We start from the raw sequence: 17,872 nt of genomic DNA on the forward strand, positions 1-17,872 counted from the left end.
TAACCCTCTTGAGCATGGAGTTCACCAGAGCATCACAGGTTGCCACTGAAGTCCTCTTCCACTCCTCCATGACGATATCATGGAGCTGGTGGATGTTAGAGACCTTGCGCTCCTCCACCTTCTGTTTGAGGATGCCCCACAGATGCTCAATAGGGTTTAGGACTGGAGACATACTTGGCCAGTCCATCGCCTTTACCCTCAGCTTCTTTAGCAAGGCAGTGGTCGTCTTGGAGGTGTGTTTTGGGTTGTTATCATGTTGGAATACTGCCCTGCGGCCCAGTCTCCAAAGGGATGGGAACAATGATCTGCTTCAGTATGTCGCAGTACATGTTGGCATTCATGGTTCCCTCAATGAACTGTAGCTCCCCAGTGCCAGCAGCACTCAGGCAGCCCCAGACAATGACACTCCCACCACCATGACACTTCCACCACCAAACTTGTCTTTGTACTCCTCACCTGTTTGCCCCCACACATGCTTGACACCATCTGAATCAAATGAGTTTATTTTGATCTCATCAGACCACAGGACATGGTTCCAGTAATCCGCGTCCTTAGTCTGCTTGTCTTCAGCAAACTGTTTGCAGGCTTTCTTGTGCATAGTCTTTAGAAGAGGCTTCCTTCAGCCATGCAGATCAATTTGATGCAGTGTGCGGGGTATGGTCTGAGCACTGACAGGCTGACCCCCCCCCACCCCTTCAACCTCTGCAGCAATGCTGGCAGCACTCATACATCTATTTCCCAAAGACAACCTCTGGATATGACGATAAGCACGTGCACTCAACTTCTTTGGTCGACCATGGCGAGGCCTGTTCTGAGTGGAACCTGTCCTGTTAAATCGCTGTATGGTCTTCGCCACTGTCCTGCAGCTCATTTTCAGAGTCTTGGGAATCTACTTATAGCCTAGGCCATCTTTATGTAGAGCAACAATTTTTTTTTTCAGATACTGAGAGAGTTCTTTGCCATGAGGTGCCATGTTGAACTTACAGTGACCAGTATGAGAGAGTGATAACACTAAATTTAACACACCTGCTCCCCATTCACACCTGAGACCTTGTAACACTAACAAGTCACTTGACACTGGGGAGGGAAAATGGCTAATTGGGCCCAATTTGTACATCTTTACTTAGGGGTGTACTCACTTTTGTTGCCAGCGGTTTAGACATTAATAGCTATGTGTTGAGTTATTTTGAGGGACAGCAAATTTACATTGTTATACAAGCTGTAAACTCACTACTTTACATTGTAGCAAAGTGTCATTTCTTCAGTGTTGTCACATGAAAAGGTATAATAAAATATTTACAAAAATGTGAGTGGTTTACTCACTTTTGTGAGATACTGTATAGCTATATGATATATTTATACGTGTTAGTTCCTTGATTAGATGGCTACAGGCAGTAGCGGTCCATAAGAGGCACAGGGGCAACACCTCCCTAGTTTTCATGCTGGGATGCATGCAGGGCACTGGACTCATAGCTTTTTTTTTTCTCAAGCACTTGATTAGAGCCTGAGGCTCTGATTGGCTTGAAAAGGGTTGGGCTCACAACCCACTTGTGATAACTAGTGAATCAATATTTGCTATTGGTGGGGTGGCATGGTGAAAGCTGAAGTAGATGGCCGCATAGCTCCGCTATACATTTGGAAAACACCAGATCCACAGAGCCTCCTGATGACCTGTTAGCAGCGCCACACTGCTCCCTGACTTGCAGACTGCCCGCCCACCCTACGCTGTGGCATGAGAAGGCACTGTCAAGCTCCGCTGCCAATAATTAAAAACTCTCCCATTACTTTGCCACGTGTAGTTCTTCAATAAAATGGCGGCAGGAGACATCCTGCACCACCTGCCGCCAGACCTCTAGCGGCAGCACTTCAGACACACACATCCTCCGCTGTCCCAGCCAACAGAGCTGCAGATGTCCCACCCTTACACTGGCACTAGCGACTCTGGGGAATCTTTTCCATTCATCCAGAGCCCTGTTAAATCCAGGCCGCACAGGGACTCTTCTGACCCTGGAGGGGTGAGTGCGGACCTGAGGGGTTGTTTACCGCTCCCCCAAAAAAGTTTAGCACCAGCTGCCACTGGCTACTGGTATGAATTGTCAAATTACCAGGATAGAGATGTTAAAATAGCATTATATGTGGAAGACAGATGGTGTTTAAGACCCATATTCAGGGATGGTTGTTGCATTTCAATGTAGATGGCCTCTTTCACATCTCCTATGAACCAGTTGTCCTCTTTGTTGCCTTCTTCAGATCCAAAAAGTTTCATAAAGACATTGAGGTATCTGCATGACACTCATTGGAACTGAAAAAATGACTTGGATAGGTTACCAAAACACCTTCAACATTACAAAATAAGTCCAGATGAATGTGACCAACTACTCCTAGATATATACCATGAACTGGATAAATGAAGATGTTTACAGATGCAATGGGGTGGATTTACTAAAGGCAAATAGGCTGTTCACTTTGCAAGAGCAGTTGAACTTTGCACATGAATTAGCCCCAGAGATTAGTGAATGTGGTAAAGTTTCACTATGCAAAGAATACCCAATTACGTGCAAGGAAAAAAAACTGCATTTTTGCATGCACATGATTGGATGAAGAAAGTCAGCAGAGTTTCACCTCATTCACTAAGCCAGGGGTTGGCAAGTGGTCAATCCCGATTGATCCATAGACTGCGGGCAGCAGACAGGTCGATTGGGAACACAGCCCTGCACATAGCCTATCCTCCAGCCTCCACCGCGCTCAAGAGTCACAGTACTGGATAGAGGGCGGGGGGAATGAACTGCTTTTCACATTAACCAGCAGGTGATTGGATGCCAGGTGGTCCTAGGAACCAATCACCAGCTTGTTAATGTAAAAAATTAACTCTGGCAGCTCCCGCCCCTCACCCTCCATCCAGTACTGAGTCTGCCCTACTTCCTGCTCTCCGCTCCGAGTGCTACCTACACACCGGTGTGAGGAGGGAGAGAGGACACTACAGTGGGGGGAAGTGGTGTGTGCGGGGGACAGAGGACATTGCATTGGGGGGGCAGTGGACACTAAATTCAGGTTTGGGGGATGTAAAGGAGACAGAGGACACTGCACTGGGGGTGTGGGGGGTGTGAAGGGGACAGAGGACATCCCATGGGGGGGGCAGAGGACACTACAGTGGATGGGAAGGGTGGGTGTAAGGGACAGAGGACATTGCATGGAGGGACAGAGGACACTGCATGTTGTGCGCAGAGGACACTTCAGTGGGGGGTGTGAAGGGGACAAAGCATATTGCTTTGGGGGGGCACAGGATACTGCAATAGTAGGAGGGGCAGAGAACCATACTGCAGGTTGGAGGGGGGCAGAGGACACTCCTATGGAGGGCAGAGGGCACTACTGTGAGGGGGGTGATGTGAAGAAGAGTGAGAAGAGTGGAGGACACTAGTGGGAGTGGGGCGGGGGCACAGGACACTATGCTGTGTTTTTATTGGGCGCTTGATAGTTATTTTTTCTAAAGGCCCTCTGAAAGTTTGCCTACCCCTGCACTAAACTTTGGGACAATTTCACTTGCAAAGTGAACAGTCTATTTGCCCTATATACTATATACACAGTATCTATAGAGTGATTCTCTAACCCTCCTAATTGAATCCAGTTCCATGAGGTTGCCCTGTAAATCTCCTCCCTTAATGTTGTTCCTGACAGTTTTGCACTGGTAGACAAATAGTTAAAGTAAATGTGAGGGCTTCAAACAGGATATTGCAACAGGAAGTTCAGTGAGTTTAAAGAATAAGTTCACCTTTTGGTGCATGTTACATGTTGCACCCATATTTAGTGTGCATGTGAACTTAGCCTTTAATCTTCACATGAAAACTACAGAGTTAGGGATAGGTATGCATGGCTGCAATAGTTACCTAATGTATTGCCAGGCTGTAAACATAAAGACGTATCTTTTCATACTATATAAACTTTACGCTGCTATGCCTGTATTAGGGTGGTTTGGATCACCAGCACCCATAAACAGGAGAGGCAAGCATTATACTCCAGGAGAAGACAGGATGATGGGTGGGTTTTTTGTCTGGTTGGTTCATAGTGAAAAATGTTCAACCTGATACAGACTCCATAGTCCATCTTGTGAAGAACAATGCCTGACCATTCTGTTTTAGTGCTCGGAGAGTCAGAAAAGTAAATACAGCATTGGCTCCAAACCAGCTAGACAGTTGTAAACCAACTCTTAGTTTTTATAGAGTACTAGGGATAAGTGAAAATGAGTTTTTGCTTTGCTGAAAGTTTGACTAAAATCAGGACATTCTGGCAAAATGTCACAATTTTTATGAAATACGTTGGAGACAATGTTGGTTTTAAAGGGTGCAATGTGCTTTAAATGGCTACTGAGGGTTAGGAAAGCTCCTTTCAACTATCCTGGAATTGTTCTTGTGTAAAAAACAGCCCCTTGTTAGCTGGAAAATGAAGACTGCTGAAAATCGTTTCTGTTTAGGTTCAGATTACGTGCACTTAGAAAGAAATACAGTGACAGCTGCAAGTGACATAGCTTTATAAACAAATCCAGTTAATTGACATTAAAGGTGAGTTGGGTTTGGTCAGAACTTGGTCCAAACCCAGTTCAGCAAAATCTGTAGGAAGCTGTCACATGATTGCATCCCTGTTAGCCAAATTAGATGGAGCTGGGGTATTTCCTGCCCCACAGCTGCACATAAGCAAAGGGGTGGGGATGCCCATGACATTATTGGCCTAATATGCCACATGGCCACATTAGGTCAAAAATATTGACCAAACTATTCCACTTATCTCTACAGAGAACATTTATGCATTAAGGCTGAATTCCAGGCATAAATAAAAGACACAAAGCAGTACTGTAACCATTAATACATCCTTAAATGTACAGTGTAAGTACCTTTTGCAGCCCCTGTACAGCAAAGCTCAGAGAGGGGGAAAGAGAAGCAGCACAAGGAGCCAACCAGCTTATCAGAGGTTCTTTTAGTTCACTCTCTTGCTGCAGAGTGGGGGTAGGGAAGACATGTGAAAGTGAATCTGCATTTCCAAGTGGGGGTTATAAAAGCTCTGTGAAGACTGTACTCTACCCCATTTCCACTGGCAAGATCTCATTTGGTATCAACAGACCTTTTGACAACCCCAATGGTACCCACCAGGGCTGTCCCCTCCCTCTAATTATTTGCCCATTCTATTGAACCACTTGTTCCCAGAGTACACCTTAATGCTAATATCCATGGCATTACTATCAAGGACTTGCAGTATAAAATTTTTCCTTTTTGTGGATGATGTTCTATTATGTGTCAACACCAACTTAAAGAGTTTGTTAACCCCAAAAAATAACATAAAGATCCTGTTCCCTTAAAGCATGTTATACAGCACAGTGCTTGTGCTGTGTCATTTGGACCCCCGTATCACCTGAAATACCTGGCTGATCCTGCCTGGCTATACCCTCCCCTCTCTAAACTGAAGACGATAATCATGGCTGCTAAGCCCTGACAGCGTGGTCAGTTTGCGTGATTCCGTCATCCGCAGCCTGCTATCTGTCTCCTGTGTCCTTCTCCCCCCTCCTCCCCTCTCTGCCTATCCCTGCTCGTACCAGTGCCCCCCTCCCCCGCTTCTGCTGCTCTCATATCTGCTATTAAACACTTCCATCTGCCCTGTACCTTTATAATAATTGTCCCTGTGCCTGTGTTCTATAAAAAATCTGCCTGATTTTACCTATATAAGCGCGGCTCCCGGCGCTCAGCTGATTTTCGTCTCTCTCTCTTCTCTCTCCCCCACCTCCCCAGCTGACATCAACGGGAGAGCTTGGCCCCGGAGAGAGAAGAGAGAGCCGACAGTCAGCCGAGCACCAGAGCGGAGCTTATGTAGGTACAATCACGCAGATTTTTTACAGAACACAGGCACAGGGACAGTTATTATAATGGTACAGAGTGGATGGGAGTATTTAATAGAAGTGGGTTAACAACCACTTTAAATGCAATTTTCCATATAAATGGGCAGAAGACTCTATCAAATATCTTGGGATTTTTATCATGTCTTCTTATCGTAATTTATATCAACATAATTTTTCTCTTTGTTTGCTAGAATCCGCCAGAATCTTTTAAAATGGGATTCCTATACAATTTCTTAGGTAGGGAGGATGATCTCTTTTAAAATAATTATTTTGTTGAAATTGCTACTCTACAGAGATGTATAAGTTCATTCGGCACCATAAGAGATCTAGAATAGGTTGCAAAATCTTTCAAGCTCATGCTACCCAAGGGGGTTTCCCAGTCCCCATTATCTTGGGTATTATTATGCAGCTCACCTTCATCAACACCCTCCGGTGTTTTTCACCCCCCCCCCCCCCCCCCGAGGTTTAACACTCTGTGAATTTGTGCCTTGGAGTACTCCCATCAGGTAGGTTGCCTCTGGTTACCTGGCACATCAATGTGTACTATCTCCAAATTAGTTTTTATCCTGCTCTTCCATCGTAGTAACGACAGACCCCTCACCCCTTTTCATCCTACACTTCCTTCCTTCCTTTCCTTTTTTCCCTCCTTTCTTTTTCCCACCTTTTCTTTCCCTTCTTCCTTTCCTTTTCCCTCCTTCTCTTTTCCTCCCCGCCCCTCTTCCCGCCTCCCTTTCCCCCCTCCCCCTTTCCTCCCCTTTTCTCCCCCCCCCATACCTCCTGATGAAGCGGCATTCAGACCGCGCAACTAGTAGAGGATCCTTAATCTATGAGGATAACTCCATTATTAGACACCACTTTTTGGAAAACCTACAAGTAATTGTATACTGTAAGGCTTAATCTCCCTTTTTATTATAATATTGATTTTGCTTATTTGTATATTTTTTATATGTAATAAATTTGAATTTTTACTGAAGTTGATTGTCTGCCTATCAGTGCCGGGATAGCCCACAAGCTTTTCATTTTGGTTTGAGTGTGTGAGAGCACAGCCTCAGCAACTGTCCACACCCTCTTTCCTCCCTTTATCTTCATCAACAAATTGGCTGGACTGAGATATCACCCTGGGCTTGTCGGACTCAAATTGAATTTGCACTTTTTTCCCACTGCCCATCTAAGTTATTTATTGCGGTCTCCTAGGTCAACTTCTCCACTTGTACTGAACACTATGCAGTTCTCACATAATGTATGGTTCTATTGTGTTAAGAAATGGCATTTTCGAACCACCCTTTCCGTTTGCACCCCAGTAGCAGGTAACTCAGATGCTCCAAGTACTGTAGTATGGGTTCTACCTATTGCCTGCACTGGGTATTTCATTGTGTGTAGTTTGTGATAGAAGTACTCAGTCCTGTCTCTTATTCTCTTTTTGACTATGATCATCTTAAAGAAAAATGCATTCTGGGGAATGAATGGACCATCCTATATCTATATTATCATCATTACCTACTGTCAGTCATCACAGCTTTGAAATTCCTATGACCCACCTTGCAGATCTATGTTTGCTGAGTTCTATACAAAAATGCTTGATTTTCATATATAAAGACATCCTATATCATCACCCGACTCTACTACACATTCTCTTCATCATCCATACATGAACCTTTGAGAAAAGGAGTTTTGCTCTCACCTTTTTACCAGAGGACTGTCCAGATATATGGGAAAATGCCACTTTCACTTTAATATGTACTATGGGAGAACATTTACAAAATCATGATGAAATGGTATAAAAACTGGAGAGTGAGAAATCTGGTGCAGCTCTGCATAGAAACCAATCAGTTTCCAGGTTTTATTGCCAAAACTTGATTGAACAAGCTGCACCAGATTCTAAGTGCACCAGTTTTAGTAAATCTACCCCATTGTGTCTATCCTGATACATCCAAAGTCAAAGACACTGTGGTCAAGATGGGTCGGTGAGCCACACATTTAATTTTTTCCCCATAGGCCAAGATAGTGCTGCTTCTAGTAAAGGAGATGTCCGGCCTCCGGACACTTCGAGATCCGTATATTTCTGTGCTGGGTAAACCATTTTGTGGTGGTAGGTCACCTACACAAAGGCTATAAAATCATATAATGAATGCAGCTAGATGCAAAATCTCACATTATTAAATTATCAGTGCAGGGTATTAATGTTTGCAATACCTGTGGCAATGTACGTAAAAATAATACAAGGCTGGCTTCCTGTAAGAAAAATGGCACTAGTATGGGACGTCTCCAGAGCCTCTTCCATCCTCTGGAACTCCCTACCCCAATCTGTCTGGCTATCTCCTACTCTGTCCACCTTTAGGCAAACCCTGAAACCTTTTCAGGCAAGCCCATCCCGCCTCTGACTAATAACTGAATTTTACTTTCTCTAACAACTTACCCCACATAGTTATTATCTTTTGCATCACTTGCCCTTCCCTTTAGATTGTAAGCTCTCCAGAGCAGAACCCTTCTAACCCTCTTGTGTTAAATTGTATTGTAACTGTACTGTCTCCCTTTATTTTGTAAAGCGCTGAACAAACTATTGGTGGTATATAAATTCTGCGTAATAATAAAAATAATAATATGACAGTGGATTAACTGACCTGTGCTGATCTTATAAGCTGAAATTGTTGTTAGAGAAATGAGGTATTGAATAGCTACTTTGGAGTTCCTCTTAATGGTACACTGAAATATTTGATATATACTATATATTTGATATATCTATAGACCCTATGACTAAGCCCCTGGTGAGCTGGGTGAAATGCATCAGAGTGTGGTTTAGTGGAGACATGTAGGATGAGGCCACTCTTTATCGTTTATGCACCTGGGATGGTCGGGACGGGAGTAGTGGCGATCCTTTCCCATTTACTAGCCCTCTGGATTGGTATCAGGACAAGCCTGCACCCCATGCTCTGGGACACAGGGATATGCTTTTCACTTCAACTTTGAGCGGCGCCACAAGCAATATAACAGGTTGCAGTAAAATATTTTATTTGTCTGCTTACAGCAAATATAAGCAATAGGCTAAAGGAAAAGCAAGTAAAAAGCATTTGTAAGAGTTTGTGAGTAGCTTGTATATTTGTAATAATGTGCAAATAGATTCCTTTATATGGTAGTATGGATTAAATGGTGTATGAATATATATGCTGCCTTGTCACCCTCTGTCCAATAGAAATCAAATTGTTCTGACCAAAAAAAAAAAAGGAAAATTCAGTACCAGTGAAGTGCACATACAGGTTCTATCTGTAATATAATTTCTGTGCATTCTTTTTTTCTAGAATATATGTAATGATATGTATCCCTTTTTTTACATTGATTCACTTTGCTTTGTCCCGCTTAAACTTCCTACTTATTTAAATAGTACCAATTAACACAGAATATATTGGCTACCAGTCACCTTATTGTGTAAATAAAGGCAAAACTTTTTGGGTGAAATTTTGGATAGTGGAGAGGGATTAGAACATCTATTAGATTTGTATTGCCGTGTGCAAGCCCACCCTCCCTATTTGTTCTGTTTACCATCATCATTGAAAGCAAAAGTAAAAGAAAATCACAAATTCTGGGTTGTCCCCCAAAAAATAATAGAGTGGAAATCCTCCAATGGGGATGCTAGTTCTGGTGACCCGGGGGGCCCCAAGACATTTCCTTATTTTGCAGGGATTTCTTATCACGTCCTGTTTTGGCTATGGGACAGGAAGTAAAGGGAAATCTGCCCAATAGGACACAGATGCCAAAAAAAAAAAATCTAAAAAGGTTTATACCCTCCCAGAGTCTATCCAAAATAAGTTTTGCCTATAGTTCCACTTTAACTGTGACCACTGTTATGCATAGTGTACTGACAGCAGCTCACATCCACAGTATATGCAGGGAGGTCTGAATAGTGATTATTTTTTATGCTGCATTCAACCAACACAATACCAGAATGAGAGAAAAAGATAAAACATGTTAATTTATAAGCATAGAGGGTATCAATGTTATAACTTTCTGCATAGATTTAATATAAAATATAAATAAAATAAATGAGCTAGTCAACAACACTTTTAAATTATTTCATAGGTAGTTAATGCATTTTGCACTACTTTACTGAACAAGCTATAGCTGTCGTATTAGTTGGAAAGAGGATATTGATTTTTATTTTTCTCTGTTGAGTTCTCTATAGCACATAAAATATTTATGATTGTGCATTTCATTTTAGATATAAGAAAAATGCAGCCTGGCAAAAAGCATCTTAAAATAGTTTAAGGACTGTAGTGTTATATGAATCATACTTATTTTCCACTAGTAAGCAAGCAATCTGAGAAGCAGGAAAGTGAAACAGGCCGTCTGGATTATAACGTGTTCTCACCTTTGCGTTCTCGATACAAGGACAGATGGCCCATGCTGCGCTTGCCTGAACATCTGGATGAGGGTTTTTCAGCAGCGACCACAGCAAACGTACTCCATCTAAGCGGTCAATTACCCTGCCGCACAGTCAGGCATTGAAGAAATAAACATTAATTAGAGAAGTAGAAACATCGACCCCAACCTTAAAGAATCACGTATATCTGATTAGGAAATATTATTATATATTGGTATGTATCTGCTAATTTAATATTGAGTGTTCACTCGAAATGTTCATTGTTAGAAGTTAAATCTTGTTACATGGCAAATATGTGTAATTTAAAGTTATCTAGACTGTAATGCTGCAGGGGCAGGGCTCTCTTATCAATGTTTATACCATTTGTATTATTTATGCTTATTTGCATTACTTTGTACAGCGCTATGGGGTATGATGGTGCTATAAAAATCACTAACACTAATATTATCTAGGTTGTAAGCTTATATGGGCAGGGCTCTCTCTTTTGTTGTATTTTGTTATCAATGTTAGTACTATTTGTGTTTTTCATGCTTATTTGTATTACATTGTACAGCACAATGGGGTATGATGGTGCTATAAGAATCACTAACACCAATACTACTACTACTGTTAATAATTAAAAAAAATTTATTATAGACTGGCTAACTTTGATTGCCCACAGGGCAATACAGTATATAAATTACCTAATTACATAATGCATTTTTTTGTTTTTAGTAACAGAGATTTTAGTAGCACAAATCCAAAACATTAAATTGTATTACTTATAATAGAACATTTTTTTGTTATCGATATAGGGCCATTAGCTTATTACTATTACCTCACTTGTAAAACAAAAGCATATTTAATAGGACAAAAAGATCCACATGGAAAGTACAATTTACGACCAGCAATTATCTATTTCTTTAAACAATATTTTTTTTTGCCAGTCCTTAAGTACCTCCAGCTTCATTTGATCATGTTTTTAGATTTTCACTAAAGAGAATGTTTGGTGCATTTTTTAGATAAATATGTAAAAGAGATTAGTTTGATGTAGGTAACCTTATCAATATGCTCTAATGTTTTTGAAGTCTTGTAACTATGCATAGCCTGTAATAGGCTATACTGCTTCATTTTAAAATACAAATCTAGGAATTGATTGACAAATAATGCACACCTCGTGTGGCTATCTATAACTGCTCTTCAAGTGCCCCGTCACTATTCAACATATTTTCAAGCAAACCATAGACAGTACATATTCCCCCACCTGCTGCCCAGAACTCTGTTCTGATGCTGAGCAATCTTATACCGAAGTCCACTAGGTAACCAACACTTCCAGCAGTGTCTTTTTCCTGGGGCCCCTAAAGCTTTCACTGGTTCCTTCTTGCTGAAATTCATGTCACTACTGTGTCCGGCAATGGGGCGAGGTCAGAGGGCGGAACCAGTGAGAGCTGAGGGGGACCCAGGACATTGACATTGCTGGAAGTGTTGGTTTCCTAGAAGACTTCAGCAGACGATTTCTCAGTATTGGAAGTAAGTTTGGTGACTTTTTTAAAGGTATGACTTCCTTGAAAATATTTTATATAGTGATCGGATCCCTTTAAACAAGAGTGATTGGAACTGCTATTTCATCTGGTGGTTAATATATAAATCCCTGCATTTAACACAATAACAAAAATAATAAAGAGCAAGCATATAAAAGTGTAAAAGTCACATGAAAATTAATTTATGGTACATGCTCCAAAAAAGCCCAAATATTTGTTTGCTTGAGCTAAACTATACTTTCCTTATCTTTTACAGGGGTTACTGGATCAGTAGTCACTACATCTTTTTCTCACTAAGAAAAATCCTCCAAAGTTTTTTTTTTTTTTTTTTAAATACGGAAGGAATTCAGTTGTCCACAACCTCCATGCTTACCCTTGGAGTAAACAGAGGTTTTCCTTTTCTATCTAATGGTGGTGAGCACTGTTATCTAAAAGCCAAAGACTCAAGGCTAAAGGGCTGCTACTCTTCTAAAACTACACTGGTATTAGGTTGTATGAAAAAAATACTGCTTACTGGAATTCTTAAAAAAAAACAAAAAACAAAAAAAACAAGGCACTGTTTTTCATTTTTACAGAGAAAGTGGAAAAGCTCTACACTTGGCCCTTTTGCTACTGAATGGCTGGGGTGTGGCACTTAGTTGCTAGTTAGCTTTCTCTAGTTGCCTTCAGAATCTCACTTTTTAATGTTTTTCAGATGTCAGATGCTAAACTGCCTAGAAAACCATAGCCTACTCTGAAAACCAAATTTTTCATGGGTACAAGGTGCCTACGGGTGCAATTTTTAAAAATTCCATCCATTATTGTGCTGTAATGCTGCTGTGATTGGATGGTGAGCTAGCAAGGATGGGGCATAACTTTGAAGCTGAATCTCAAGTTGAGACCTTCATTGTACATTGGGGGCTTCTTTGGTTCACAGTGAAGAAATTAGAAAAACAGCACTAGTAGATATTTTATGGTGACTGCACTTCAACAGTGTTATCTAGAAAAATGCTAAAATGAAGGACAAAAATGGTAGAAAAAGAGCAATTTTTTGGTTGGTTTTTTGGTTGGTCAGCGCTAAAAACGAAGTGCATATCCAGTTACAAAATATTCCAAGGATAGAACTTTACAACCATAGGCAGTCCTTGCAAATCAGGAACACTTTGCAGCAACACCTTTACATTCGTATCAGTAAATACTATTATTAGCTGTCTTACATAATGGTAACTTATATTTTGGACATACTGGTCCTATTCAAATCTAAATCAACTTATCCTTTCCAGAGAAATTTTAATGAAATCCAAACATACGCCAGCATAAGGGCTCAGTCACAGTGTAACAAGCAAGCAACTTTCCAACACAAATATTTATTGCTGGACATTATTACTAGAAAAGGATGTGTGTGTTTTCTAAATAACATTTTTGAATGCAGTTTTCTCGTGGACTGTCAGTGATGTCCACGGCGCATTGCGGGGAAGGAAAAGCATCTGCGATACTGATACAGCTTTAAATGTCTGTAGCACAGTGCATTCTTTGTTGGGAACATATAATGTTTAACTTGTTTTCCATGTGCCGCCTGCTAACACGACGGCTTTAAATACTGCTTTATAATTACTTAAACACACTCTAATCAAACTATCTTCAGGAGGAGCTGAAGAATGAATTATCATCAGAGTGATCACGGCACCATCTGTCTTGTGTTTATACATCAATCAGAAAGAGGATCATAACTTTACTTCAGGCTCCGCAGAGATCTTTACACTGAGCAATGGGCCAGACTAAACCTAATATCCCCTTACAAGCCTATCTTTGTGTGGGGACACTGTAAAGCTAAATCTTACGAAGATATGAAGTCAGCTTAAAAGATTTCAGTGCAAAATGAACAAGAGGATTTTATCTGCTACTGAGAACATACAGACTTAACCTTTGCAAATTTTCAATGAATTTTTATAAGGGTTTTTTTTTTGTCTTTTGCTGGATCAGCTGTAGGTTTAGGGTTCTGAGGATGCATTTATTTATTTTTTGTCTTTTGATTACACTCATTGGACATTTGTTTTAACCTGATTAAAGTAGGACTATAGGCAAAACATTTTTTTTCATTTTGGATAAAGAAAGGGAGGGTTATAACCCCTGTAAGGTTTATTTTTGCCATCTCTGTCCCATTGGGGAGATTTACCTTCACTTTCTGCCCCATAGCCAAAACAGGAAGTGCTGCAAGTGTAGTTTCTCCAGAGCTTAGTAAATGAGGTGAAGCTTCATTTTGCAAAAAATACCCAATCACAGGCAAGGAAAATAAAAAAAACAGCATTTTTGCTTGCATGTGATTGGTTGATGGAAGTCAGCAGCACTTACCCTAATTTTCTAAACTCTGGAGCAACTGCATTTTTAGAGTGCACAGTTACTTTAGTAAATCAAACCCGTTGAGTAAGAAGGCCCAAAGCAAAGTTAAAGCTCAATGTTGAACTTTTGCAAATGTTTTATAGTTGTCTGTGTCCCCATTAGGGAGATTCTCTCCCACTGGCAGTCCTGCTTACAGGTTGAGGAATATGAAGTGATGAGGAATCTCTTCAAACAAAATTAGGCAGTACTTGATTTCATTATATTGGGGATCAGTTAGAATGTATATTTTGCTCACTTTAAAGCTAAATTCAAGGCAGATGTAAAATACATAGTTGATTGAAACTCTGTATTCTTGAATACGTTATTAAATGTAGTACAGTAATTAGTGTAAGTACGTGAAAAAGACTTGGCATCTGCATCTTGCAATCCCCTTTTACAGCAATATTCAGACTAGGGAAGCAAAAAGCACCAAAAGGCAGAAATTAGCTGAACTGTAGTGCGCATGTGCTAACAAAGAACATGCCACAAAAAGGAGAGAGCAGAGAGACAGATAAGCTCATTAGTGTGCTGTTTATTCTTTTACTGTCCAGTCACAGGTTGTGAGAAGGACAAGACCTGGAAGTGTAACTTAACTGCAGAGAAGAAAAATCAGGTCCCTTGGCCTGCCAAATACTGTGTACCAGATATTTGATAAAAACAGGATTGGGTGGACAGAAATACAAACCCTCTGGCAGGTAAACCGCTCCCATATATGTAGTTTGTGTGTATTTAGTTATTTGCATTAAAGTTAAAGCTTACACCGAGTTTTGATACTCACGCCATATTATCTGGCTCGGATGCACACGCTCCTACAGCTTTGGTGACATTCACCAGCAATGCTTGGTTAGTGCTGGTAAGTAAGTTGACCAGTGGATTTATGCCCCCACATTTACGAATAATAGCCCGGTTAGCCGGTTCCTGGGCACATTCTCCCAATGCACCCACAACATTAATAAGGACTTCTTCTGGCTGATCTGTCAGAAGGGTGACCAGGGTTTCAATGACTTTAAATTCTTGAAACCTTTGAAATAAATTCACAAAAAAAAAAACAACAAATGTCAGTGTTATATTTTCCCCCCTGTGAGCACAGCTATAGACATTGAACAGTAACAATTTGAAATTTGTTTTGTGCATAGCAACCAGTTTCGCTATCATGTTAGATGTCTCATGTTGAATTTCCTATTGGTGGTTGTGGGTTACTATACTTTGCAGACTGCTCTTTTCTTTTCTACAACTTTAGGATAAAAATAACTAATGTCAATCAAATCAGTAATGTCAAGGTATAGGCTGTCTATAAGTTACAGTAGCCAGAATTAAATGTAAGATATATTTTCACAGCAGCTCAAAGCAACTTCATCTAATGAATGTAAGGTAATGGGGAGAGGACTGAAGGCTTGAAATGGCTATCATACTTTCTATAATTCCCAGAAGGGTTTAATTGCCTTCTACATTCCTTTCAAAATTGTTTGAAATACTTTTTCATTTTACTTATAAACATCACATTCAAAAATTGCTGAATTTTGTATTTTTCTAGAGTCCCCTTTAAAATAAGTTCTTTATCCAGAAGAACCCTGTAGAGCTTCTATCTGAGCAAGGACAAGTGCAGTCTGGTGATTCAGGTCTCTATGCTCCACAGACATAAAACATTAAAATATTGGCTCTTCAGGGAATGGACTCCTGTGAATATAGACTTCCAACACCCAGAAAAAAGAGCCATAAAAATAAGCACAGTATGATGCTGTAAATCTTCAGGGCGTAAACTGATTTGTCTAAGAACGGATTACCTTTTTATCTACAATATACCACGCCATCCATCAGCAGCGGCAGGCCAATTAGATGACATCTCTGCTAAGCTTTACAGCAGATGAAGTAGCAGACCATATATTTTCCTCAGCTAATGTGTAGGCTAGCAATAAGTTATGTGAAGATTTGATGACTGAAGATATTTGGATGTCCTGGCTCTTTCGCCAACAGCTGCTTATCACCGAGACTGATCTTTAAATGATTCCCTCTGAGACGGTTTGATGTATAAAAGTGCTCCTGAAAGGTGCTTATTGTGTCAATCTGATCTTTGCCGTCTAGGCACTTGTTCCTCAAGCCAAAGACTTCATTTCAGCTCCCTGCTACTTTCATTACTCACCGATCTTGTCCTCTTCTTCTGAACGAAATCCCTCACCCTGTCCCTGACCTTCTTTCAACTCCACCAGCTGGCCAGCAACGGCCCAAAACGGCTTTTAAATTGAACATTATCACTGTCTGGGATTTAGATAATGCAAAACACACATAGACTATGTTAAAAAAAAGACAAAATCAAAATGTTACTCATACTTTGTCACATTATCCCGGCTGATGGAACACTTCCAGATGGCACCGGTCACTGCCGCTAATAGCTCCTTATTGTCAAACTTGTTAAGCAGCATGGCTAAGGGCTGCAGCCCTCCATATTGTCTCACCAGATCCCGGGTCTCCTCATCCTCCGCACACTGTACATCAAAAACAAAGAGAAATTTGAGAAAGATTCCCCATCTCATACACAGCATTCATTTTCCAGAAAACATTATCAGTTTTAGTGTTTGCGAATCAACTGCCTAAGTAATAAGATTCGCAGGCTTCGGTAATATAAATTGCCTTATGGAGTGGGAATTGGTGATTATGGCTTGCCTGTGGCTTCTGTAGTACTGCCAATGCATCTCTGTTCATGTTATCCATTTCATAATACTTGGACATTTAATATGACATCAATTACAAAAAAAAATATAGCTGCTGCCACTTGAATTATAAGAGACAAAGTGGATGACTTACACAAAGAAGAATGCTGGCAGGAATCATAATCATAAAAACTGATGTCATAAACAATACCCAGGCAGTAAGGAGGGTAAAGACGAAGGAAGCAAAGCAATAAAATAAATAAAGACCCAGACAAACACCGGGTGCGCTGAAACGCCTTGGAAAAAAAAAAAAGAGTGAAATTTTTGTCGTCACTTAAACCACAACATATGTAAGTTGCAAAATCAAATAAAACATAATGTGCGGACATCATTATGGGGATCGTTGGAGGAGACAAAATGAAAGAGTGGCATGCCAAATGAGGTGAAGAAAAAAAAGTTTCATTTCAACAAACATTTTGGCTTGGACCTGAAATGCTGGTATAACTAAAACACCATTATATTTCACTGTGCTGCTTTTATAATGTGTGTACATTTGGACAATCTCAAGTGTATTACAGTGCTGCTCAACTCTCTCTTTGGGGCACTAATATTAGCCATGGGTAGGCTGATCTATGAAGTTAGACAGTTACAGATGTTTTCTTTCCATCAAATAAAGACTGAATAAAGCAATATATTCCACTGCAGTTTTAATTCTTCTTTTTTGAGACTTTAAAATATAAATCTAGCTTTAAAGTGACTCTGCCAGGGATTCAATAACAATACACAGATGCTACATTGAAAAGAACGCAGATTTATATATACTTTTTGTTGACCCATTTGTTAAAACTTCACACTATAGCAGAGCTCCTGGCACTAAATCAACTCCACACTTCTAAATGCATGCCCCTGCTTGCTGTTAGGGCTCCTCCCCTCAACCCCTACTTCATTATTGTGGGCAGCACAGTGGTGTAGTGGTTAGCATTTTCACCCAGCAGCAAAAAGGGTCACTGGTTTGAATCCCAACCACGACACCATCTGCCTGGAGTTTGCATGTTCTCCCTGTGCCTGCGTAGGTTTACTCCGGTTTCCT

At 40.6% G+C, this 17,872-nt stretch overlaps 1 protein-coding gene across 2 annotated transcripts in view; it reads right to left on the reverse strand.

The window, feature by feature from the left end:
- The window catches only part of ODAD2 (outer dynein arm docking complex subunit 2), a 295,659-nt gene that overhangs the window by 126,223 nt on the left and 151,564 nt on the right, over positions 1–17,872 (reverse strand). For both annotated transcript variants that reach the window (XM_073629836.1, XM_073629837.1), the window contains 3 exons: positions 16,463–16,617; positions 14,913–15,155; positions 10,245–10,359 (listed from right to left, as the gene is read on the reverse strand). In XM_073629836.1, the coding sequence (XP_073485937.1) occupies positions 10,245–10,359; positions 14,913–15,155; positions 16,463–16,617 (513 nt within the window). The remainder of the gene's footprint in view (positions 1–10,244; positions 10,360–14,912; positions 15,156–16,462; positions 16,618–17,872) is intronic.

The sequence above is a fragment of the Aquarana catesbeiana genome, linkage group LG05 (assembly GCF_042186555.1).
Source record: "Aquarana catesbeiana isolate 2022-GZ linkage group LG05, ASM4218655v1, whole genome shotgun sequence".
NCBI classification, from domain to species: Eukaryota; Metazoa; Chordata; class Amphibia; order Anura; family Ranidae; genus Aquarana; species Aquarana catesbeiana.